Here is a 20435-nt window from a genome sequence, read left to right on the forward strand (position 1 = left end):
CATCTGGTAGTATATCTGGAAAAATGACATTATTGTGTATTATGAGACTTAAACAACTGGTCTGATAGTAATTGTGTTTGCTCATGTTATTCAAAGTTTAATAGGACATTCGATGGAATTGTGAGTTTTAGTGTTTTCTGATAGTATTGTCTGTGTTTCTTTTATGCGTTTATCAGTGGTTTTGGAAATAGATTCTTTAATTTTTTCTTAAATTCACACCACTTTTCAGTCGGGGCTTGTTTGATTCTCTTAGTTCTGATGTATGGACTTCATTGTTGTGAAAAATAGACTCTCTTCCTTGGTTTTATTTGCTCCTTATCATTCCACTTGCCTTTTTGCTTTACACACTTTCCCTCGGATGATATGTTCTATTTCTCTTTTTTTGCGTAGTGTAAGTCTTGTCGGTTTTTCACTACAGTATGTCACTTTCTGTGTAAAATCATTTTCGTTTTTGCATGTTCTGATGTTCCCCAATGTTTCACTTTTAATGAGGACCTTCAATGTTGCCCTAGCGTGACATGGCTTTCTGTTTTAACTGGAATATATCAGTTGCTTTTGTGTTTTCCGGTGGCAAGAATTTTCTTTGTTGTGTCGGTGACCTTTATAACAGACAATTGGGCCTGAATATGTCATTTCTTTATAAGAGTTTCAACCAAAAACTTAAAAGTTGATGCATTTTGTTGAAGATATTCGATTTAAAATCATTGAATTCGTGTTGCATTCCAATAAATAAATATTCCATCTCAAAATCTCAGCCAAAATATATTGGTCACGCATGTTGCTGTATTATTCTTATTTCTGTACCATAAAATGTAATATCAGCTATATATCCCGTGAAGCTGGAGATCCCATACCACACCGCCCCAAATATTTTTCTGCCAAATTCATTCATAAATTCAAAGCTGTTGTTTCTGTAATTTATCTCTAGCATGGCTGGCATATATTTTGTTTGTGGTTTTCCGATCATGTAATCTTTTGGTAACGTTTCAAGATTTAATGTCCTGTTGACTGAGTCAAATGCTTCATTCAGTACGTCCATTTACTCTTCGTCTAATGTTACCAAAGTCGCATCGTTTAGATTTTCTCAATTTTTTGTATAAATTTGTTTGTATATGTTATGTATTTTTGTTATTTTTCCACGATTTGTTTCAAAACATTAAAAGTTAGACTTCAGTCTCCACTTATCGAGAATCGTATGAACTTTGTGTTTCGTGACTGAGTTTTTTGTATTTTTGGCAGCAGGTATGAAAGTGGTGTCTGTATTTACTGTTTAATAAACTAAGATATTTATGTGATGAACGATGTGTTTTTTATCATAAATGTTGTTGTTAGGTTGTTTATTTCTTCTATTGTTCGTTTTGTGCCATCTGTTGTTAACTGTGTCTGGTATCGCCGCAATCCCAGTTGTTGCTGACATTTCCTTATGTTATCATCAGCATCTAGAGCTGCTATCTCCCTATATTTATCAAATGTTTAATTGCTATCTTCTTATTCTTAGATATAATTTTTAATGCCTTGCTTTCTGTAGGCATCGTGTGATTGTTTTCTGGTTTTAAAAGGGGATTTTCGCAAGTGTCAGTTAATTAGATTTCAAATATTTTGCTAAACTTTTTGTTTTCTGTTGTTCTTTGAGGTCCATTTTGATTTCAGTATGAATGGGAATTTCATGATTTGTTTAAGTCTCATAATATATCGAAGTGTCATGAATTTTAAGCCTTTGCTAAGCATGCAGTTTTCAATTTTCGAAAGTTTGAGTGTTGATAAGGTTTGTATGAGTCTGACATTGTTTGCAACAATGGTAAGTTTTAATTTGTGTGTATTGTGGCCTTTGTTATTTTTGATCAAATTATTTTTTATCTGCATTTTATAAGTTTTGTTTTCTTTATTGTAGTTTTGCTGTTATATGTGATGACTTCTTGCCTATCATCTAGAGGGATCAACTAAAGATGCACTCGTCCATTAGAAGGGAGTTCAGTCTAAATAAAAACAAAAGATTTTGTACACGTTTTTAAAAATAAAAACCAAGTAAACATTACAGATTACATGTTTTGACCAAGAACAATATTAAACACCCATACAAATAACAATGCCGTATACAGATAAATGCTATATTACATTCAGTAAGAGAATATATTCGGACGACTGACAATCATTTACTGTTTTTATATACAGAAAAATCACAAAATTATTAAAATCGCATGACTTTCTTGCATCTAAATAGTAAAAGTGCATCAGCATATACTTAAGCATATACTTATTTAAATCCATTTTAAGTCATATAAGTAAGTCTGCAAAATTCGCTTTAACGTTGTTTTCAAAATACAGTATATTTATGGAGTATTATAACATATTCAGGTGCCACAAACACCTATTAAAATAAAGTTTAATTCTAAAATGGATCGTTACTATAAATAAATTTATAGCATACTTTTCACATTTTTAAAAATAAATGTCCAAGGACTATGCCATCAGCAACTGATATGCAATTTACTGCAGGATGTAGCCTCATTTTTCACCTTGATGGCTCTCTTTTGTAAACTTTAAGATAAGGCAAAGACACCTTTCAATCCTTTACGGGGAAGTTTCCTCATTATATGCACTTACCATCACACAGTGTGCTTACTGTGCTGTATGTGTCCTTGCTGCCTTCTCCCCTTAGTCCTGGTCGTTTGACAGTCACTGTAAAATCATAACTAGTACACCAGTCCAGACTCGTGATGTCAGTGGTGTAACTTGCTTGATCTGGATCTTCTACCTGAAAATGCTGATTTGCTGTCCAATCACTATCTGCTGTCTTTTTGAAGTACACTTTGTAAGCCTCCACAGGTCCATCTCCAAGGTCGGTACCGTTTTCCCATTTCTTCCACGTGACAGTCACTCTTGTTGCTCGTGGAGAAAGCTCGGGCCGATTGATCGGTGACAATTCAGGTAAGACTGAAAGTAGAATACAGTGTAGAGGAGTGAGAATTATGTCATATTCTTTGTTTTAACATTTATACTGACGATCAAAATTCCTCTCGCTTGGAGCGTAGACGTTTACAATCATTATATAAAATGTGTTCCTTTTGCTTCCCAATCCAATAATTCAAAATAAAACACGTTTCCTAGATTGATTTCAGTATAAACAACAATTAATGAGTTGATTAAATGAATGAATGACTAAATAAATAAAAATTAAATTAATAAATGCATTGTTCATCGACTTGTTACTGCATCTTTCCGTTGGTTACATTTAATGCCTGCAATCTCTATCGTCAAACTAAGTTGAGTAACTGGTGTGGGAAGGAGTTAAATTTGTAAGTCCACAATGTCTCATTTTTGTGATACATGTCACTTTATTCAATAAACGTAACTTCAGCATTTATAATCTTAGCTCAAAGCGTCAGTAATGGCTAGGCACAATGAAAAATGAGTGCACGTTTACTCAATATCACGATTGTTTATTTTCTTAAACAGTGATTCTAAACCTTCCGTGTTGAAGACATGCGAGGATGATAATTGTACTGACCGTAAAATTGTGTGTCACAGTTGTGCACTGTCAAAGATGTGTTGTTTCAGATCATATTTCTGATGGCTGGAAATCGTCACTAAATTTCTTGAGATCCTTACCGTATGTTTCGAAAGTTGTCAGTTCTTTTGACTGGTCACCAGCTCTACAAGTGTACGGCAGTCCATTATCAGCTGTAGCAGTGCTATAGTTACTTATGAAAAGGTACATCCCTATGAAATAGTGATCTGTATGTATAACAGCAGATCCAGACTGATCAACTAGTGACACATCATCAGGAGATGCAGGTGGGTTCCCGACAACTTTACAAATGATAGAGGTCTGTTCACCAGGGTTGACTTTTACGTTATACAGGGCCTGTATTTGAAGACTTCCATCTGGAAAAAGAAAACGTTTTGTTCCCTTGATAAACAAGCCAACATGTGTTTGACACCTTCAGTGTTGTTTGCCTAACAAGATGTCCGTTTGTCAAAATCGGTTTAAAATAGCTGAAATGAAAAGAGTTTTACTTTGCTGTTGAAATTATGTCCGTTTACCAATCGAGAAAAGAGGTGTGAGGTCATTAGAGACATATTATGTAAGCTTAAAGGGACAAAGTCGGCCATTTTTCATGAATTTTGTTTGATACAAGATACTACTTATACTGTTTGACATGTTAAAATATACTGAATGAATGGGTGACCATGTGTATATTCAAACCCGGTTTTAGACACGATCAATAAAACTGTTTCGAAAATAAATTAATGGTCATGACCATACCCAACGTCATGGATACACATTTCCTTAAACAAATCGCCTTAAATGTGAGACAGTTGAAAGACGAAAATATAACATTTTCGTTTTTGCAAGATGTTCGGTTTAAAGCGTGAGAGGCACGATAAACATCCACGTTATCCAGACTGTATCCATGTCGACATCAAGTGCCGATCTGAGACAACATTGAAAGCAACATTTTCAACCACAGAAATTCAGCCTCTAATATACTTACAACAATGTAAAGTAACGTTTTTAATCACGATGGCTTATCATGCTTATTGGCAAATTACAGTCGCGTCAGTCTTTTGTTTTGGACAGTCTCGCCAAAGTACGTCACGGGTTTTGATGCGCTAGCGGCTACATGTACAATAGGACCGAGAAAATCACATTCTATTTATCATGGCAAAGATGTAGGTAAATGACGCCCATGTCTCTAAATGTTTGTCACAACTTGCGCATAGGCTCGGTACAAAAGGTTCTACACTTGAGAACACCACGTCGTATCTTAAATATGGCTCGGTTCTAGCATTGCAAAAGTAATGTTAACGAACTTATCGCTAATAAGAAAACATACTAGTTGGCTGGAGAATTTGCTTTCGAGCCAGCGGAAATTAGTATTTCTGCTCGTAATTGTCAAGGTCGTAAATACCTCTTAAAATGACTGCCGCAGAATTGTTCCCAACTTTTAAAAGATTTCGTTCGGCTAATGAATGCAACAGAACAAAGCAAGAAAAAGTCTTTGTTGGATGTTTCTGAAAAAAAATCAAATTTTCTTCAGCATAGATCACCAATAAATCTTAAACCTGATTTCTTTTTTATGCAGAGGGAAATGCATTCCGACCGCCTTCCGAAAAGGTCATAATTGCACGTCGCAGGCGCATTTACACAATGGTGATACACTTAGCATTTAGCAGTTAGCATACAGTAGCTGACGTGAATAGCACAATTTTTTGGGTGATATGTAAATGCTGCGAATTTTAATGTATCGTGAATAGCTAGGTTGTAATCAGTTATGACACGGTGAAGTAGTTGTCGACGACGAGAGTCTGCGTATAACAAAGCATCGGTCAAATAATCAACATTTATAAGAATACGTTCACATCTAAATTTTGCAATTGCGTAATTAAGTTGGTAAAGTTTACAAACATGTCGATCATAAAATAGTAAGACGGTAACGAACATATTCGACCAAAAATTACGGTACCTTGTTGACAGTCAGCAAATACATTAATCCATCCTGGAGCACACTCTCCATTTGAACACATTCCAGTCACCTTATCACATGCTGCATTGTCTTTGCAGTGACATTTGTAGTTACACAGCTCACCGTAGAAACCGTCATGACATGAAACTGGAACTAAAACAGATACATTGCCACGTGACCAACAATGTTACGACACAAAATGTCATGCTGGCGCGGGAAACATCATGAGAAAGATACTATGATCGAATATGTATTAAGTACGGTGGCTTAATTTGGCTTGGGTATGTTTTTCATACCTGTTTTTTTTTTTCGTTACCTTTAATTCGTCCCACTTTTTTGTCATACATGTACCTGTTATTTTTTCCGTTCCCGAATTTGTTTTCAGGCGTGTCTTGAACCTTGAATTTGTTTTCCTAACTGGAGTTTTTTCAAATATATAATTTTGTCTTTGTATCAGCACTTTTTTTCCTAATGCCTGTAACATTTTGTGTACCTGTATTTTTTAGTTTTGTGACCTTTGAAGTTTCTTTACAGATCGCTGTCAACCTGCTCTTAAAGTCTACTTTCCGTCCCAAAATTAGCATTCTTGAACGAAAGATTCCTGCAATCGGCAGAAGTTTTAACTAAGTAACAGTAAATCAATGTTAGACTAAACTATATTTTTGAGTTACACCCATCGCCGTTGGTGCAGCTACATCTGTCCATTGTCAGTAAAGATTGGCTAAGCTGAGCCATTTAATGTTTACAAGTGTTACGATAAGTAGATCACAGGAGTCAAAATTACTGGCAGTATAAAGTTACGACAATTTCCAGACTAAATTGACTAGTAATATCCGTGAACAGATCCGCAAGCCAAAAATGACCAAGTTTAGGGCAACAATACGTGAACGTCTAACTTAATTATTTTACAACCGGCCCCTAGTGCATCAGTAATCACTTGGGCATTTTATTCCCCTCCATCTCTACTAACAAGCACCACTGTTACATTCACCAGTAGCTATGTCACAACCATTATCACAATGACACGTAAGTGCGCATCAAGAGCCATACTTTTTACTAGGACATTGAAGAACAAAGATTGGTACTCACTGTGACATTTTGATCCGCTCCATCCCTGTAAACAACCACCACTGTTACATTCACCTGTAGCTCCATCACAACCATTGACACAGTGACATGTCTGAGTACATCCAGCGCCGTACTTTCCATTTGGACAGTCTGCCGATAAGGAAAGATGGTTATATGATGTTATTTTTCGATCGATGCAAACGGAAAATCAAGCCGCCTAACGCACGAGTGTTTACACGGGCATTCGGGTACAATGAGCATAAAGTGATAGATATGCAATGAATAGTACCTAATCAAGTGCGTACCCGCCTTACGCTTTCCTCGTTGTTTTTAGCATGTTAGCAAAAAGAGAGCAGAATCTAACGCGGCGATCGTCGTCGAAGCGAAATTCGGCGCTCAGTGTCGAGCATAACTGGCGCTGAGGATACATAGCATGCGTATTCGGCTATGGTAGTGGTAGACTTGATTTACTTCTGACTTGTGAATATTTCAAGCGAGATTTGTGTTATGTTTTCATGAGAAATGCGTAAGAAGGGCGACATGGGGTTTCACTCGAAATCATAGCTAATCCGGCGGAAACCCACAACAGTAACTGCGTAGACTAAAAGGTAACGAGTTCCATCGCTAGGAAAACCCGTGGGGGTAATATCCGATTACCTCCATGAAAAACGCAAACTAGACTGCCTATTACAAATAGGTTTGTATGGAATAGGAGAGACAAGAGAAACTGTCGTAGATGATCTTACTTTCGTAAAAATTCACCGACTCGAACCTAGTCTACTGACTGTAGTGGTGGCGACGCATTGACAGCACTGATTTGGTGAAAGGTAAGACAAAATACGGCTATTATGTCAGCATCATTTCAAATGTTTGCACTGCTCTTGGAGTGACCTCCACGTATTTAATGATTTAATTAGTTCTTATACGCTAATTTTTCCTGCAATCGAAATGATCTCTGTCTCCCAATTAAGCTTCTTTGTTAGTTTGAGGTTCGTTTCAGTATTGGTAAGTAGTAAAGCAGTTTTTAAAACTTTACGGCTAGAGTGACTTCTCGCCCAACATACGACGCTTTGACCTTACTGACACGCTGATATTAAAAAAGTATTGATAAATTATAGTGAAAAATTTAGGATTAGCTGAGCTTGCCAGGCTGTTATCATATTTATGGAAACATTCCACCTTGCACAACAAATGCACACGAGAGGCTCTCTATTGATGGCTACGGCGGCAGTTCTTGATTATGTTGTGGTCATTCGCTGTTTATGAAAGAACAAGTCATCGTTAATGATATAGTTCCCACTGGTCAATTGGTACTTTGATTACAAGTACTCCGACAGTGAGGATACACTCCTGTTCATTAATGGGGGAGGGGGCTGTGAATAACAATTTTGCTGTACAGATTGGGATTTATGGTCAAGAATGACTTCCGTGGAGGTAAAAACGTAAAACCAATCTGGGCACCACCCTAATGACAAGAGGTTATTAAATAAGTTAAGACGTAATTAATCGACAGTATATTGTCATTCGTCAAACATTTTATATCCTTTTATCCTGCTATGACACTGATTCGTATTGAATATGGAACCTATACAGTTGCGTTCCTTGGCCGTTCGAATTGTGTGTTCGTATTTTGACGAGTTGCGCAGCAACGAGTCAAAATGCGGATATATCACAAGAATACAACGCGGCATTGCCCAAACTTCGTGTAATAATCTCTTAATCGTACATGCATGCTTTGGGTTTGACTGTTTTCCAACAGATGTTCTGAAATTAGCGACTAAATCAACTGATATCGACCTTGCTTGCTCCTCGCTGTACTCATAAAAAGTTGGTTGCTAAGGAGTAATGACAACCATATCACTATTATTATTATTATTATTATTATTATTATTATTATTATTATTGTACTTGGGCCTCAGCCCAAGTACATTTGTTTTCATTCCGTGAAAAAAAAACTCTGTAAGGTATAAACCATTTCTGGCTGAGGACCAGGGAGGGCAAAATGTCTTGGCTTATCTTTCTTAGCATAATAAATGGCGTAATGATGCTAACTTTAAAAAGTGCTGCTCTCAGCCAGTCATGAATAAGTGAGATGTGAATATAAATGCTTCTCTATCTGAGTTTTTGCCACAAAATCTTCTGAATATAATCAAAATGTGCATCGAAATGCAACAATTAATGCACCCTCCGTTTCCTAAGCGATGGCACGACCCTTGCTACACCCACTGGACGAGCCAAAGTGGGAGGGGTAATTTCAGTTGGTCGAACAGGAGGGCTCGAGACCAGAATTTAACATTTAACTTGAAACATGTTTAATCACTGACAAGATGTGGACTAGTGTTAATCACAGTGAAAGTTTGAAAAGGAAAGGTTTTATATCCCGGACACAATGAAAAACATTACGACTGGAAACTGTACCCCCAGTTGAGAATAGTAATGCCCACAGCGATGGAGAACACTTATCCTTGAGCTGAGAAAACCAGACCATCATTTCGAAATAGAGCTGCAGATTCGAGAAGCTCGTTCAAAATAGCTAGGTACACCCCATAAAGGGGTGGTTTCGAGTTTTGAGGGCAAATTTCGCCTCCTTCATATAGAAATCGTACGTTTGTTTTTCCAGGAGAACACACCATTTGACACAAAATTTGCATGTAAAGGGGTCGCCAGTAAGCACGTGGTCAAATCTGGCATAAGGAAACAATATGAAATGTTGGGTAAAGCCAGTCCAAAATAAACTGATTGGAACTTTGTGTTTTGTAATTTATACACTGCAGTAACATAACTTTTTTTTGACAACATCACACAATGTAATACGTTTTCATGCCGGAAAATGCGAGAGAGTTTGACCGGTTAAGAAGGGCTTGACTACGCAGTTTCTGCGTAGTGAAGCTTCATTACGTATTCATGGTGACCCCTGGCCAGCTGTCAATAACTTTGGGGGCTTTTGTCTTTTGGCCTGCTTTGCATATGCGTCGTTGGACACGACCTGCCAATCACCCAGGTAGTCAATTAAACTATTAATTGACTGTTTACCGACCCAATTAACACTATCCAGCAGTATCAGTCATATTTTAATCGCGTGGTACGGGTGGGCACAACGTAGGAACGCGTGTATTTCTGTGTGTACGTTCACTTGTGGTGTTGTTTGTACCATCGTGTTTCCTTGTTTCACCTACAGCATTACCTTCAAGGTGACAGGCTTACTATTAATGTTCAGTATCATTGCACCGAGTTCTGCCCACGGTGAAAACCACCTGTTTTGCCTACTAATTACTGCCCGTCGCTGCCCGTCCTGAATGTAGCCTATCTATAGCTACAGTAATCACATAAATCATTTATCAGTTTTGATATATACTCCTAAATTGTAAGTTTGATCAAAATCGAGACCACATTCAAGGGCTATGCAGACTGTCCATGTAAGCACACACAGTGACAAGAAGGCGGCAAACACCTACTCACCAAGCACATCGAATCGGCGAAAAGAAGCATAAAAAAGCTAGGCTCATCGCCAAAACAAACGCGCCAAGCGCTAACAAAAACCCATACCAAGCGGCCCTTTTCAGGGCCACCAAATACTCCAAAAAGGGAACTACCAAAAAATACGATAAGATGACATAGAACACACAAACACTTAAAAGAAATAACAAAAATCGTACACATAACAAACAACTGAAACACAACATTAAATACAAAATAAACAATCACAGTAACGTAACAGAAAACATGGCCGTGGAAATAAATCAGCTATTTCCAAAGAAAAGCCGACAACAACATGAAATTCAACAACAACCTATCATCGCTCAAACTATGAAACTCCGAAAAATAGTACTAGGCAAAAGCCTTAAAATTCATTCGGACACCAACAAAACCAAACAGAATAAAACCACCTCAGGATTTCAACAAATAAAGTCGTATAATGTGACTACGCTACATCGTGAGACACAAACCAATCGCAACAACACCAATTCAAAGAAAAGTCAAATTGGACTCCACGAACAACAAAAAAACAAAAACTTGAAAGCTATCTGAAGCTGCTAAACTCGCACTTCTAGAGATACCCTTTCAAACAAGGAAACAAAACATGTCGCGTGCCAAAAGAATCGCGATAAACCAGCTTGCAAACATTGGACAAATTTTGGGAAAATAACCCTTCGACAAGGGTCGGTTTTTCGTTATTGTCAACACAAACGATTACGTACTCGAATGCGAAAGGCAATTACGTAACACTCAGTATTATACACAACAAGCCAGAACAAACAGTAAACAAAGTAAATGAACTATTAATTAAAATGTACGAGAACAAGCACATCAACCAGGATACTTGTAAGTATCTTGATCCAATAAACATAAAATCCGTACCCCGCAGTGGTACTTATTGCCTAAAAATTCACAAACCTCCGCAAAAATCTAAAAGACACACCAGTCAAAACAAAATTTACCGAAGTAAAGAAATATAGAACAAACAAACGAACCACCAAACGGACTCACAACGTGACCAAAATTAATATACTTGCCTCGCTAATCGGAAAGCAAGACCACTAAAATGCATTAAAATAAATTTTCACAAACACAAAACTAAGGAAAGAATCTACACTGCGACTGATGAGAAACCACACTCGGGTTTCGAAACGCAAGCGTCAAAGGGCGACTCTATCAACTTTTGTAACAACATAGGTCCGGCTGCGTCTCGCCATAAGCTTTCCCCACACAAACAAAACATTACCGTACACACTAATCCAAACTTCTCTACAAATATCCAAAGCGAAACAAACATTTCATTAACACAAACAATCGGATAAGAATGTAGGAACACATTTTCGAAACGAATCAAACACAAACTCGACACAAAACATTTAGGATAGTTAGGTGGGGAGCCTGTTTCACATTTTTTACATCTCGCTATACTGTCTATGATTCTAAAAATAAAGTCATCTGCCACTTTTTCTGTATACGCGGTTGGCAAAACTCATCTCTTCAATCGAAAGTCGGGCGATTTCATGGTTCTTTGGGCACTTAAGTGTACATCGACTTTTACATTCGCGATGTTTTATTCGAAAATTATTTATTCCTTCAAGGGCAAATGCACATAATTATGCTGTTGGAAATACTGGCCGCTCATAAACAAGACAATAAACTCAATATATGTGCATTTTACTTATATTGTCAAAGTACCACCGACACCCACAAAAAACCAAATGGTTCAGTCCAGGTATTTGCAACTCTGCCATCCGACTGGTCAACAGGAAATCAACCATAGGTGTCTTTTGGCACGCGTATACGCCAGTCACCTAGGCGACGGTAATCTGCACCACTTATCACCATCGGGAAGGTACTCCTCCCCATATACCACTGGTGATCCCACCCTCAAGGCACTGCGTCATTCGACCAAGCATTGTTATTGTAATTTCCTGCATAAAATTAACAGCGAGGTCAACCGGTCAAACTCTCTCGGCATTTTCTTCATGTTGAAACTGAATACTCCGACGTATTCTGTGTCTCCTTTGCTAAAAATACGGTATGCCGATTACCATGTAAGGAGATGATGACGTCAAGACAGATTTGTAGTGCGTTTGGTCCTGGATGGTGCACGAAGTTTTGTCGAAGGTAGCTTGCGTATTTATTTCCTAAATGGGAGAGATTAGGGTCGATCTAAACGAAGGCCGAAGAATGTTATGATACTCTAAGCGAGCTGAACTCTAACGCGAATGGTTGGATAATTTGGAGGATGTCTAGAACCGGGGTCTAGAATGATCTCGTCTCATTAAGATTATTTGGCGGTCAGTATTGAATTTCAACTGCGTCACAAGTTTGCAAAATGAGTATTCCGTCGAACGGTCAACGAACGATGTTTTAGAAATCTGGAGACATGGCACATCGCATTTTATTTTAGTATTTTATATTTTACAAAAGATTTAAGAAGCAATGATTTTGTCGAAAATTCTGAAAAAAATATAGGAAGATTTGATCGCGAACACATTTTCACTTGGGGTCAACTAGCCCTGCGTACGATGCTGTGTGTTCCGCTACAGCTAATCGCCCCGCTCACCACAGCCCTGCAAAGACCCGTACGTAGGGTCGGTGACTTCAAATCCATTTTGGGACTTCACGTAAAAAGCCAAATTACTGCCGAAATTCAGCGTTCTTGGGCCCAAGTCGTATCCCAGCCTACCTCAGCTACTCGATCGCTTCCAAAAATGACAGTCTTTTATTCACTTCTCGTAAATAACCGTCGATGTCGGCAACTCTCTCGCTAGCCCTGCGTACGATGCTGTGTGTTAGCTGTAGCACATAGCATCGTACGCAGGGCTAGGGGTCAACCGGATGCGCTATTTTGCGGGTTGCGGGCTGCGGGTTGCGGGCATGAAAAAATGTGTGTTTTTTGATATCATTTTCGCCCTTCTCACACTTCAGATTAGTTCAACCGCCGATAAAAGCACAATTTTCAAAATCGTTTTCAACGCCGTTTCAAATAATTTTATTGTGGTGAACACGATTATAGTCCTAGGAAACTTTTCAAAGTCACACTGGATCAAATGCTTGGAAGGGGGCATACCTGCATGGAGCGACTATCATACTGCAGGTGCAAGTCATACGTTCATGATATTAGGAGATAAATTATTGAGAGCTGCAGAACACAAACTCATCCAAAAATATTCCTATTAGATCGATTCCTGAAAATAAGGCAACGCACCGGCGTGTTTTTCCCACTGAAATTCTCGCGTAAAATGTTAGCAGAATGTCGTTCTCTGAGGTCGCGACCTCGCTTGAACCGAAACGGCAAAGTAAACTAAGTCCTTTGTTGTACGTCTTTTTCTTTTAAAGATTTCATGAAAAATACACGGCATTTACAATACACATCACTTCTACGCTTTTTTAAGTCAAATCTTTCCTTATGCATTGCATTTAACTAGGCATTGTTTAATTTTCTGTATGAGTTGCCCTGGAACCGAATTGTGAATGGATGCATTACAAAGAATTTACTTCCTATGGCCTGATACTAGAAATGTAACAATTTTCATTCCGCGATAAGTGGCGACATTTCCGAGGCGCGATTTTTTTTTTGTCAGTCTGGTATTACGTATATTTCTCACTCACATCCATGGCAAGAAAGAAAAGTGATTCAGATCCCTAATTATTTGTAATGGCCAGGCAGCTCGGAATAAATAAATTGGTCCTCGGAATCGCCGCTTTTAGTTTAGCTGATTTTGTATATATCAGAAACATGACGTATTTTCACCCATTTGGTTTGGTCTGTTATAGCATCTTTAGTCCAAAAAATCAAGTTTACAGCATTGATGTTTTCAACAGCCTTCAAATATACAGTATTACGTTAAAATACACCATATAGTAGTGTTTCATTAATTTTAACCATCTTGACCTGATGGTGAAATATGGACTTCGCAGGAAAAGGGATACTGTACGATAGACTGATCATCATTATTGATAATAGACACATTCTAAAGGTTTTATTTCTTATATACTAATATGCCATATTACATATATTAGAAATCTAGCCATAATTCTAAAAACCCGCAGCCCGCAACCCGCAACCCGCACTTTAGCAGATACCGGGGTCAACATGGGGTCGCAGCCATGTTGCCTCAAAGCTTATTTCTGTCTGCACTCAAAAATGTCGGATATGAACCTGAAAAATCGATGCAATTTCGTCAAAATTCGGCGAAATTTCAGCCTATAGACAAAATTTCATCTAGGTAAGGTAAATTTACTGAAATTTGATCGACAAATAATCCTGAGCTTGAACGTGACAGCTCGCCTTCTCCGGGAAGTCAAGTATCCAGCTGCCCATACACAGTTGCCCATATGGCCAGGTTTATGAGATTGTTTTCAAGCGAGCGAGCCAATAGAGCTAGAGGTCTGATTTTTGGTATATAGGAATAACTTAGCAATACAATTATTTTGACAAAATGTCACGTGACCTCAATGACCTTTGACCTCAAATAGATATATTTGTCCACAACTCAGTAACCACAAGTGCTACACCCTTCATATCTGGTATGATGGGACACCTTATGACACCACATATTGTACCTCATTAATTATGCGCATATCTAATTCTGAGCAAGCCAATAGAGCTGGATGTCCGATTTTTGGTATATAGGGATAACTATAGGGTAGAAATCTAAATATGCCCATCTAAATATTAGACATCTACCATCGAGAACAAAAGAAATTTGCTGTAATTTGAATATTTAAGGAGTTTAAGCAATTTTCACTATAAATAAAGAACCCCTGCCTCAAACTCCACAAAAGTTGCTAGACATATTTTGCCGTTGTCATGCCATTGCTTCGTTTAATTACCAGTTAATCAAATGCCTAATTGACAGGAGGAAATTCAAGACCATATTTGAATAGTAGTATATATTGTCCTCAAAATTACTCTATCACGGCCCAAGTACTCATTGCCTTCAGCAATACTGCCTTGTTATTATTATTATTATTATTATTATTATTATTATTATTATTATTATTATACTTTATTCCGAGAGGGTAGTGTGAGTTACAACAAATGATTGTAACTTACATCAGAACATTTCAAATAAAGAACAAACTGTTCCATTACAAGGAAATAAATATAATCAACTTCTTGATATTACTCCGTTATTGGGCAATTCCACTTGAAAGGAAGGTTTATGGCACTTTATTAAAGCCAACAATTTAAATATTAGGTTTTCGACACAGGTTTTCACAATTTGAAGAAGATTTATTTTGAGTTTAAAATGGCGGTGGACACAAAACATTGGGTGTGTAAGATGAGTGAGTTTTCCTGTTTTAAACATAACATAATCTCTTCGCGAAAGTGATGAGGCCCGCCAAAAGCGGGTCAAAATACTCGCTCCGCGCCAGCTTTCGATTTCAAAATTGATTGAGTATGAACAGCTGAGAGCATGGAGTAAGCAGCTCTGCGACATCTATGAATGCACAGTGGATATAATACCCCTTCCCGCCAGTTTATCTCGAAGACGTATGCATGTCCTCAGACGCCAAATTGCAGAATTTACCAACTTAGACAAGAAACCATGAAGTGGGTACACTGCAACATTAGGGTTTAGCGCAGTAACTCGGTCGTGATTTTGTTGTTGTACAAATGAAATATTTCAAAGTTATTTACATCGTCTGCCAGAATATTTTCGTTACTGGCTTGCCTTAACAGAACTAAACTTCTTTTAACAACCTAAACGAATGTTTGACTTTCTTTAGTATCTTACTTTGTATCTGAAACCCGCACCGATGCCACCGGACGCGATCAAGACCTGTGAATCTCGTTGACAGGTACAAATCGGAAATTAATAAGTGCACCTTGTCTGTCGCGAGTATTTTTAGAGCTGTTGGATTTTTGTGGCTCATTTATGGCTCTAAACGATGTAACACCACCTAGATGCTTAAACTCGTCAACAACGTCAACTGTCGTATAGCGGTTCTATCATGATATACTGTCAACTGGGACCATAATCTTCAACTGCATAGATACATGAAAACACAGCGTCGTGGTACAACTATACTTGCATCTAAGTGCAATGTCCGTGAACTGACCACAAACAACAAAATTTGACCATAATCACAATGTTTCAGAGTTTCACAAGTCGTATTCGCTTAGCTGTTTTACATTTATATGTGAACACACCAACGAAGGTAACCCATACCAGCGTAGGCCACGCGTAGCTGTAATTAGTTCAGTTACAGTGGAAATATATATCGTTTAACATATTAAAATACAGGTTCATATTAGTACCGTCTAAACATTAGGAGAATGGCAATACGGGCATGGCATGTATGATAATTCGTAATATCTTCATACAGTATTACAGTTCTGACAGATCAACATCGGTACCACGTTTTATAAATTTTAATCCAGTATTTCTGGACATAGCCAAAAAGATACGAAAGTTCATTAAATATGCAAATTAGAAAATAATTAACATGATACTGCTAAGTGTCTTTATAAACTATAGTAGGACTGTGTGCTGAAGATTTGTGTCATGTTTCATTAAATTTGTTGCAGTATTTACAGACATATCACCATAATTACAAACATCCATCAAAATACGCATATCAGCAATAAAGTGACACAATACTGACATAAATCGTTGTGTGCTATTAGAACTCTGTCTGACCAACTTCTTTACAAAGTGTCATCAAATTTGGCTCAGTCGCACCAGAAACAGAGCTCCAATCAGTAATTATGCAAATTAGCAAGAATTATGTAAACAAACAAAATTAAATGGACTTCCATATGAATGTCATAGTTTGAAAAGAGTTGGTTCAGGCATGTCTACGATACCTGTATCAACGGATCCTTGAGTGCCGGTGGCTGAATCTCCTGTGGATGGTCATCAAACAATGGAAACAAAAACGGCCATAGCGCGGCTATTTTGAATCCTATCACAAAACAAATCGACGTGTATATCTATGACAAAGGGATCAGTCCATGTACTACGTTTGAATTCAATCCCTCCCGGCATCACTGAGAAGTTGGCGTGAATGGACCCATCGATATCATTTACAGGAAACAAAATGGCCGTCATGTGCCAAGATTGGATAAAAAATCGATTTGCATGTTTATGACATAGGGAGTAATATGTATACAAAGTTTAAATTAAATCTAACCTGCTGAGAAATTTGCGTGAACAGACGCACCTACAAAAATATATGAAGCAAAATGGCCGTCGTGCGGCCATATTTAATTGGCTCACACACAAAATCGAGTTGCATATGTATGACATTGGGAGTAATCCTTGTACCAAGTTGGAATGAAATCGTATCTCTGATATATCTGCGTGGACGCCTTTGTTTACCTGCCGTATGTTTGTTTGATGATCCTCATAAATGGATATAATATCATCAAATGTGCGGTTGAGAGAAGTATCATCTATACCCTCATCTTACTGACTTTGCTAGCGCCGAAAATATAGAGGGACGACTAGACTCTTCATTGCTAGATCATAATTTAAGGATGCAATTAATTAACGGAGATTGATATGAAGGGACCTCGAATACTAATATATGCCGTACCACTCTATCATATACTCATAACCACAAGTAGATGTTACTGGATGCATTGCATGAACACCCACAGATATCAGTGATGAAGTGCAGTGTAGTTTTACACGTCTATCTGAATTAAGACGTGAACATCTCCTGTTACAAACCATACCCATCTATTTGAATCTTAAGAGGTAGAGAGGCGAATCATTTTTTGGCAAATCTTATTCAATTTGGTATCATGAAAAATTCAGAGATGCGACAATTAATAAACATGTCGGCCTATATATTGCACGACTCTTATTGGATAATAAAGGGCCAGTCGCTTACCTGCAAAATATTCTCCAGTTGCGACATGAGCAACACACGGATTGAAACTTAAATTAAGCAGGTAACCCTGAAGTGGAAGACTGCAGCATTGTCAAGATTTTGGATAATGTTTTATGTCGTTGGTGAAAGACTCCAAAAAGACTGTCGAATTTTCAAAAATATAAACATAGGCCACTTTGAACATATCTCGTCAGGAGCAGAAGTTAGGGTGTCGGCAGTGAATACATTAACATTTGTATTGTGTGATCTGAAATAGGGGACTATATTCAGTGACGCGGAATAATATACGGCCACGACGTAGGATAGTGAATGATACAGCTAAGTGTTTTCAGTGAGGCTTTCACGCTTTGTCACACACTCACCTGGGGGGCGTTTGAGACACAATGTCCCCCACTCGTGTGAGAAATCTGATGCCAGGTCCTTTGTGGTGCTAGGGAGCATTCGTTTTTTACGGGAGGGGTGGATGGAATTGAGCAACAAATGAAAATAAAAAGCTACCCCCCTCCAAATCAAATTTCTAAAATTTGACCCCCCCCCCAATTCATCAGTCATAAAAAATGTGAACCCCCCCAAACAAAAAAAAATCATGAGATTTGATTCCATAACCCTTCGCACCTTATGGTCCTGGGCTGAAAAATTAGGCCCTTCAAAAGTGTTTGCAAGAAAAAGAATTACCCACCCCGATTTTCATGCTCAAAAAAGCGACCCTCCCCCAGATGTCTGAGTCCGTATCAATAATATCTTAATTGACTTATAATTTCCCATTTGACCTTTGAAATTCCAAAGAATCGTTTTTGAACTTTACAAATAGTCACTGGGTGAAATTCCAATATCGTATTGTTTCGTTCACATCTGCTCTTTCAAATATATTCTGGTCATGTACATTTATATTAATAGTCAAACTTTTTTAAAGCACAGATTTCAATAGCTAGTTTTGTATTGTAAAAATATATTCAAAGTTTCCTCAAATACCACAATCCATAGAGAATCAACATCTTTGGTGAAATTCCCAAATCGAATTTCTTGCACATACATTAACTTCTAATCGCCCTAGTCTGATCGAGTACTCTGTACATAAATACGCAGATTTAGCTTGTTTTGTATTGGAAAAAAATATTCATAATTTCTTCATAGACCAATATGTACAGTGAATCAACATTTCAGTGAAATTCCAAAATCAAATTTCTTGCTCACACATGCACCGATAACTACCCTAGTCTGATCAAGTACAATGATATGAATAATAAAGCATACATAAATACACAGATTTAGCTAGGTTTGTATTTAAAAGAAATTATTCATAGCTTCTTATAGACTACTTATGGCTTATGTATGGAGGACCAAGCAGCATTTCTGCCAGTGAAATTCCAAAGTCAATTTTTTTTCGATAACACCATACAAACCTGTAAAATTTGACCCCTTCAATCATTGATTGTAAAATTTGGCCCCCTAAAAGACGGTTTCATAAGTCAACCACCCTGATTTCCACCGACCCGCCCTCCCCATAAAAAAGATTGCTCACTTAGATTTTATCAATAAACCACTCACTCCTTTACTTACTCGTTGCACAGTCGATTCCTCCATATGATGCACTGCATGAACATCCATAGGGATCAGCTAGGCAGTACATAGTTGAACGACATGCATCAGGGTTGCTACTTGAACACCTTCTTTCACAAGTCATACCCCAGTTATTTTTACCACAACCTAAAATTAAATAATATCACTACGTTTATTAAAATGCCACTCATATATCAAAAAGGATTCGGCACTCTGTTTCTATTATGTTTTCGAATATCCAATTACTTACCAGTTTCACAATTACTCCCCTGAAATCCAGGTGGACAGATACATTCACCAGTGTCTGAGTTACACATCCCTCCATTGTAACACGTTGGACAGGAGAACAAACAGTCTGGTAAACCCCATTTTCCATTAGGACAAACTGGTTTAATACAAAAAAAATAATATCCAATGAATTTTTAATTTTCTTATTTAAGCAATCAGGTATTTCGGTAACAGTCTTTGAAAAATATCATTCCTTATATGATTTGATGTATGAAGTTAATTATGAATCCAATGCCAAATAGACAATATCACAACATACAAAATGTTATACATAAAGTATTTAGCGTTGAAGAGTGAATGTATTTTCCCAGAGTGTATAAGCAAAATTGCAGTGCCGTCAAAGTGAACGTATAACACCACCTCAATATTACCGCCCTGATAAAGTAGTGTCCGTCAAAACTCACACGGCCAGGTTCTGTCGATATTCATTATTACTGATTTAACCTTGTTGAAAATTAATTTTTCAAATGACACTCAACTGAAAAAAACACTTTATGTGCCGCATAATTAAACTAGTCAAATGAGTTCACAATTTGTTTCATATGAAACAAAGTCAACGCCTTACGAAGAATGAATGTACTTGTATTCGCAAGGTTCATGGGAAAAGTCATCTAATAAACACTTGTCATGGCGACGCTCAGTCTGTTTTTGTTAAATTTCGATTAGATTTTTTCATGATTAACAATTAGACTGAAAAGTTTGTTTGGAAATTCCACGAAT

General features: G+C 37.6%; 1 protein-coding gene across 1 annotated transcript in view; it reads right to left on the reverse strand.

Annotated features, from left to right (window-relative positions):
* LOC139138714 (tyrosine-protein kinase receptor Tie-1-like) overlaps window positions 1-20435 on the reverse strand; it is a 55428-nt gene that overhangs the window by 18294 nt on the left and 16699 nt on the right. The window contains exons 4-9 of the mRNA XM_070707221.1: window positions 19678-19812; window positions 19428-19574; window positions 6558-6686; window positions 5469-5621; window positions 3610-3885; window positions 2605-2934 (exon numbers count right to left, since the gene is read on the reverse strand). Coding sequence (XP_070563322.1) covers window positions 2605-2934; window positions 3610-3885; window positions 5469-5621; window positions 6558-6686; window positions 19428-19574; window positions 19678-19812 — 1170 coding nt within the window. The remainder of the gene's footprint in view (window positions 1-2604; window positions 2935-3609; window positions 3886-5468; window positions 5622-6557; window positions 6687-19427; window positions 19575-19677; window positions 19813-20435) is intronic.

This window comes from Ptychodera flava, chromosome 8 (genome assembly GCF_041260155.1).
Source record: "Ptychodera flava strain L36383 chromosome 8, AS_Pfla_20210202, whole genome shotgun sequence".
Classification (NCBI taxonomy): domain Eukaryota; kingdom Metazoa; phylum Hemichordata; class Enteropneusta; family Ptychoderidae; genus Ptychodera; species Ptychodera flava.